Genomic DNA, 7,000 nt, shown 5'->3' with positions numbered 1-7,000 from the left:
TAGGGAGCACGTCCCCACATAGTGACGTGGCTATCGGCTCGTCTTGATGCCAGACTTCGTGTTGAGGCATTTCTTCTCGTCGGGACGTCATGGTCGCATCGTCCTGACAACGCCTTTTCCTTCTCGAGACATGAACTCTATTTCGGCCAAGAATGCAAGACACACTCTACAAGCTCTTTAACCTCATATTTTCAATGTTCGTTGTTTCCTTGGTAGTTGTCACATTGATTGAAAATTTCTCAAGCAAAGACCTTAGCACCTTTCACATAAGCTTTGGATTTGTCTATTAACCTCCTAGTGAATACTAAAGAAGCCCAATTTGAAATATCACAAATTTGCATTGAATTTTTGCTAGGTCTCATTCTCCTTTATCCTTAGAGTCTCGATCCTCATAGTTCAGAAACTTGTTATGTTTGTGAGGCCTTGCCTAAGTGAAATCCATTATAAACAATTACAATTTAAGTTAAATTCACTCACCAAGTCGCAATTCCACTTCTATACTTCAAACTAGATCATTCCCCCTTAAATATTTTCTCCTTGAAAACTTAGATGTAAATTGATGAATACAATTCAATCTACTTACACTTTTTGCGCGAGCACGTGCACACACATACACACACAAAAAATGAAAAATTAATTCCTAATTGAACGAATAAAACACTCTTTCTCATATCTACACAGTCTTTCTCATATCTAACCTACATAAGCTGTCAACATATATACATATAATGCTTGTTGAATTACAACTAATATCAATCTCTAATTGCATAAAAATAACTATTAAAAAGTCTTCAGTAAAATATATATTCAAAGAAAGCTTTTAGTCATCAAATTCCTTTTAAAAGTCAAATCTCCTGTTTAAGGAAACTTGAAGTGTATTAAAAGACTAAATCAAATCTTTATTTGACTTAATTTTTGCACGTAAAATCTTCACTTATCAACTACTAAAATCCTTCAAAGATTAGCAATTAAAGGTTAAAATAGATTTAGTCAAAATATGTCATTTAGACATGACAATTTAAATGATCTATCCTATGTTCTTTTAAGTTGCAATTGACAATTATAACCGACACTAACAAAGACTTTTGACTTGTTTAACTGTCAAAAAAATTCTTAGTTAAAATCTTTAACTTAAAATAGCTTCAAATGTAATATCAGAGCTCGAATTATAAGAACCGAGTTGAAAATCTTTTTGAATCAATACTGGAAAATAATATAGTCGAATGTGAATCTTTTGGCTTTGAAATCAAGTGGAACTTTTTGTGGAAAAGTGGGAACTTGTGGCTAAAATCTATAGAAAGTACATCGAAATGGGTTCTTTTTTATTAACTCTGTTTCTTTCCAAAACACAATGTTTAAATCATTCGAATCTTGATTACGCAACATACTATAAATATTTCATATACCGGTAGAAACATTGTCAAGATTTTTCCTCCTTCCTAAACTCTATAATCTTTTCTCAGTCTCAGGATATTTCAGACATTGGAAGTTCACCATTTTCCTGACATGTTTGAACCCGACATGAAACAAGCATGTTGAAAGTGAGCTCCGGTGAAGATGGTTACCTAAACAACTGGATTCATACTTGTGATTCATGTCAAGCAGCCGCCTGCACACTTTATTGCCACACTGACTCCGCTTACCTCTGCCATGGCTGCGATAAACATATCCATGGTGACAATACTATGGCCTTGTCGCACCATCGTGTGTGGATTTGCGATGCCTGCGAGGCTGCTCCAGCTGCTGTCACTTGCAGTGCTGATGCAGCATCACTTTGCATCGAATGTGACATCCAAGTACACTCGGTTAACCCTTTGGCTAGCCGCCATACCAGGGTCCCTATACCTCCGATCTCAGGTCAAATATGTTCGTCCTCTAGCGTTCAACAGGATGGTCAGCTGCCAGGAACCATGTTCGACACCAAAAACGAAATCGCAGCCCTTACTATGGAGGTGAATCTAGAAATCAATGAAGACGAAATGGATTCTTGGTTATTGCTTGAGCCTGGAAACACTGACAACCAGACCATGAGTGGATTCACCTATGGTGAACAACTTGATGAGTACGTAGACGTTGTCGATACATGTACCGAGTCATTCGGCCCAGAACAGTCCTCTGATCAGCAGCAACTTGTGTGTGTGAATTGTCCAGAAGATAGTGGAAGTGATAGTGTGGTTCCTGTTCAAACTTTGAGAACTAAGAATCAACCACTACAAGAAGAGACACAATTGCAGAAACAGCAATTGCATAGTACTTACTTCAATTCAGAGCAGAGCGGATCAAAAACTGCATTCACTAATTACCCTTCAAGCAGTCTAAGAGTAAGATCCTAGACATTCTAAATTAACTTACATTTGCTTTTCCGACAACTTATGATTTGTCTGTTCTGTTCATAACTGTGAAACAAAAAGATCTATGCATATGTGTTTGATTCTTTGTTCCATTGGGAAATGAATTTTTAAGCTTTACTAACAGTTCATTAATTGTTATTGAAAATGTTGTTGTTGGGGGTGAAATACACTCAGGGAGCTCAGCTGCTCCAGGCTAATGGCATTTATCATATACATGTAAGTCCATTCCATTAATACCGAAGCTCTCTGAAGTTTTCTCACTGGCCAAACGCAGCAACAGAATTCAGGATAACGATGGCTTTTCATTATTTTTTTCCTCAAAATTTACCGTTATTTCCCCGAATTATCAGGTCATCTTAAGCTTTTTAAACTTATTTGTTGCTTCATTTAGGTCCCCATGCTGATGATCACTCCTGCTGGCATCCCAAATTCTTACACTGGATTTCCAGCAACAACAACGACAACTGAAATCCTCCCAAATCCTTGGCTTCTAATGCCATTGCAATTCACATCAATGAATAGGGAAGAAAAGGTTCTAAGATATAGAGAGAAGAGAAAATCAAGAAAGTTTGAGAAGAAAATAAGATATGCATCCAGGAAAGCTTATGCAGAGACTCGACCTCGTATCAAAGGCAAATTTGCAAGGAAAACAGATAAGGGGATTGAAGATGATCAGATGTTCTCAAAGGAAGATAATGGATATGGTGTTGTTCCATCATTATGAACGAGTACAATAAAATATGAGGCTAGGATTTGAAAAGAAAAACTTTTGATAATGGAGATTATAGTTATTATCTTTCTTGTTTAGTTCCTACATCAGTGTATTGCTTTCCATGTAGTTCAATGAATGAGGGAATAAGTCATCAAAGTGAGTTATCAAACATGAATATGCTAATTTTTTTAATTTTTATTTCGGAAGATGCTCCTTCTTATTTGAGTTAAAAGTGAATAATATCTCACGCATTGAATGTGGAGTCCGGCCATGTGCCCGAATATATTTTCTTTATAGGTTTGTACGGTCCCTATATAATTTCACTTCAGAGAGAATAAGCTTTAACCCTTTTTATGAATCAAATAAAGAAATATATGAAAACGATGTTTGATAGATGATGATGTGATTAATCAAACTATATAAATTTCAGACTTATGTCATTAGTTTAAAGAAAATTTTGAGAATCCAGTTGTGATCTTTAAGAAAAAGTGATTGCACTTTTATACTTTTTTTTCTAAAATATATGGACGTGGAAGAAAATTGATAGAAAGTAAAGAAATTGGATAACTGGGAAAATTTATTATGGTTGGTATTAAAAAGTATGAAATGATTGAGATGTTTCGGAGGAATTGTTCATTTTTTTTACCCACTAGATAGGTAATTTTTCATGTTTTGGTGATTGTCAATTTATTGAACCATATCTATTGGCTGAGCTAAAATCGTGAATTATATGTAGCTCATCAATGAAGATCAGACCACTTGGATAAATATATTTGGAAAATCAGATCAATCGGATCAAGTCTATCTAATCTCTTAAATCAAGGAAGTTAGATGAAATTGGAATGTTGAAGTCTTAGCCGCCAACCGTTCTTGTTTACCTTTTTTGTTAAACCTTTGTGTTGTGGTTTTACAAACTAAGTTCTCAAGGGAGAATTTAGTGGTGAGAGTTCTAGTCTTTAAAGGTTCAAAAGTGAGAAAATTTTCATTGGTGTGTGATAGATTTAGGTTCACTTGTTTATTAATTGTTTGATGGTAGTTTATATTTCTTACTAAGCTAGGATTCGCAGATGTAAGGAAACCAAACTACATAAACAATCTTATTGGCCTTTGTTTTTGTTTTGTGTTTCAAAGTGCTTGGAGAAATGCTGTCTTCCCAGTCACTTCTACCAGTACTTAGCTTGTTACGTAGCAACTACTTCAAGCCAACAATAGGTATCAAAGCCTCCCACTTAACATAACTGGTGGAGATTTATGGTGTTGTTGTTCACAAGCTATGGAAGGATCGTCAACCTCTCGACCCCTATGTTGGTGACTGGCCACTACCCTTATTGTAAGGCTTGTATTAAAGCCTATATCGAATCCATTGGTGAAAAAGCTTGGCGTTCAATTCTTACTAGATTGGAGCCACCTATGATGGAGAATGAAAAAGGAAGAGTTCCTAAACCTGAGGGTCAATAGACAGTTGAAGAAGAATGCTTGACCAAGCATTGTTTGCAATTTTCTATGGAATTGATTTGTAAAAATTCAAGAGAGTGGCAAAATGTAATGTCACCAAAATAGCGTGAGATATACTTCAGACTACACATAAAGGAACAACCATTTTCAAACATTTAAAGATGTAAATGTTGACTTCCAAACTCGAGAACCTAAAGGCAAAATAATTTCAAACTATTGGTGAGTTTTATTCAAAACTTTGTGATTTTTCAAACCAAGCCTTTGCTATGGGTGAAATGTAACACTCCAACACCCGACCCTATCATCAGGTCCAAGCTAAAAGGTGCCACATTCGTTGCCGGAGAAACTAGAATCCAATGTCATTATACGAATAAACAAGTAAACCATGCATAATAAACATTTTATTATCCTTTCCGGGTCTTATACAAGCCTAAGCAAGCTCTTTTACTAACCCACGGTCGAAATGGATCAAATTTTAAAGATTACAAATTTTCAAGTTGACTTTACGACTTCGGGGTTTTTCTCTTCGCAACATGACTCTTTGACTTCATCGTGACCTCGAGGCTACATCGTCGTAACTTGAGCCTTGAACTAATTCTCACGGTGACATTGGAGGTATGTCGCCGCAACATGATCCTTGTTGTTCAACAACTTCAATTTGGTACCTAAATAAATCTTACCAAAATTTCATCATTCACATAAACACTAGTCTTAGGTCTCCAATTTCAGCCATTTACCATAAAAGCAAGCTTAATATACAATGTTCAACCATTAACACATCTTTTATAAACCTAAACACTAATCAATTCATATGATCATCACATATACATTTACAACTTAACCATTTGTGACATTAAACAAAATGACCCTAGGTACATGCCATCAGACCAAAATGAAACACACTATACACAATTTTTTGAGTCAGAAATGATAGTATGGATGCTGACTTCAAGTTCCAGGGCTTTAAGGAATAACTGAACCTGCGCACGGAGAAAACAAACAGCATGCTAAGCAATAGAGCTCGGTGGTACTTTCATGATTCAAGATATTATATATTAGTATAAATAGCATGACACAAAGCATGTGAACTCAAAATGCAACTTGCATATGTTCATATATATACATGAAAATGTGCCCATTAGGTAACCCAATTTACTTAACATTTCAACATTATCATCAATTCTATACTTTTTCTACTCACCTTTCAATTACATATATATCAAAGGCACTACTTAAATCAATTTTTCATGATATATTCCTTTACTTACCTTATACTTACCTTTCAATCCATTTCTAGAGTCTATCAAGTCGTTCACATTCGTTTCAACCCCTATTGCTCGATTTCACTTGTTTTGCATGATAAGATACATAGTTCTCATTTCAAATTCATATATGAAGATATTCAAAATCTCAAGCATCATATTAATTCATTTCTATATAAGTTATCAAACTTATTGTTAATGACCCCTATTTACCTAACTCGGACTCAGACGGATACACAGATTGTCTAACCAACACACCAAACTGGCATTGAAGTGCGTTAACAAAAAAATCAAGTAAGGGAAACTGGCACATAAAGTGCATATTTGCACATGAAACCCATTTTGGAGTGTAAAACACATAGTAGCACACGTAGTGCATCATGGCGCTTAAGCTCATAAACCCGTACAATCTAATCCTATGGTATGCCAACTATATCTGACTCAGCTGGACTAGTTAATAGGGTATTAATGTTCAATTCACATTACATTATTCACAATTCATCATCAATATATCATGTAACATAGCATATTTTTGCTTAATTTCTTATCAATTATCATATGCCAATTAAATAATACTATCTATTCTATTCAGTTTAATCCCTATTTCGACATTCAATCTCTGTTAGAGTATGCCCAAAGATCAATCATGAGATAATTGTAATAACATACTTGATTTATCATGTTTATTAATATAAGGTGTTACTATTATTATTTCAGTTTCTTTTCTATGTGTATAAATAAACCGCTTTATAATAATGTCACGAGAATAATATATTATTCTTAAAAGGTCTTTAGTCAAGTATTATTTTTGGATAGGACAACAATAATGCATTAAGACTAACATGTAGTTGATTAATGATAAAGAGTTGTCATTGATATGGAATGTCAAAATTGGTGCATGAATATGTGTGTTAGAGAACAACATATTGGACTGGCCCGTTATGTGTATGTTTCTTGGATTATTATGTAATTGTCACAACATTGCTCATAGTGTAAATATGTATATGATCCTCAAACTTGAGATCATCATAATCCCAACATCCTGAGTTGTATATTTTGATACAGTCAAACGTACACCGTAACTGGTTGTTCTATAAAGACTGATGTTGGATATACCACGATCTATGTAGAGGGATGTGGTTGATCGATATAGGATAAGTCTCTCCTACATAATGGGAGTAATATCTTAGGCCACTTGATTGAGTGAGACTAGAAATGCA

At 34.8% G+C, this 7,000-nt stretch overlaps 1 protein-coding gene across 1 annotated transcript; it reads left to right on the top strand.

Moving 5' to 3' along the window:
- Positions 1-1,393: 1,393 nt before the first annotated feature.
- On the top strand, positions 1,394-3,269 carry LOC105788501 (zinc finger protein CONSTANS-LIKE 2). Its single transcript, XM_012615428.2, has 2 exons — positions 1,394-2,321; positions 2,743-3,269. Exons 1-2 carry the CDS (start codon positions 1,533-1,535, stop codon positions 3,073-3,075), a joined length of 1,122 nt encoding a protein of 373 aa, XP_012470882.2. The 5' UTR covers positions 1,394-1,532; the 3' UTR covers positions 3,076-3,269.
- Positions 3,270-7,000: the final 3,731 nt, after the last annotated feature.

Source organism: Gossypium raimondii, chromosome 2 (genome assembly GCF_025698545.1).
Source record: "Gossypium raimondii isolate GPD5lz chromosome 2, ASM2569854v1, whole genome shotgun sequence".
Classification (NCBI taxonomy): Eukaryota; Viridiplantae; Streptophyta; class Magnoliopsida; order Malvales; family Malvaceae; genus Gossypium; species Gossypium raimondii.
Note: the sequence above shows the minus strand (reverse complement) of the source record. Positions and strands in the feature narration are given on the sequence as shown.

What these genes read in the sequence shown, in the direction of transcription:
- LOC105788501 (XM_012615428.2), top strand. Translation starts at nt 1,533, where the DNA reads ATGTTGAAAGTGAGCTCCGGTGAAGATGGTTACCTAAACAACTGGATT. An exon ending in ACCCTTCAAGCAGTCTAAGA is followed by an intron (nt 2,322 to 2,742) that starts GTAAGATCCTAG and finishes TGCTTCATTTAG; the next exon opens with GTCCCCATGCTGATGATCAC.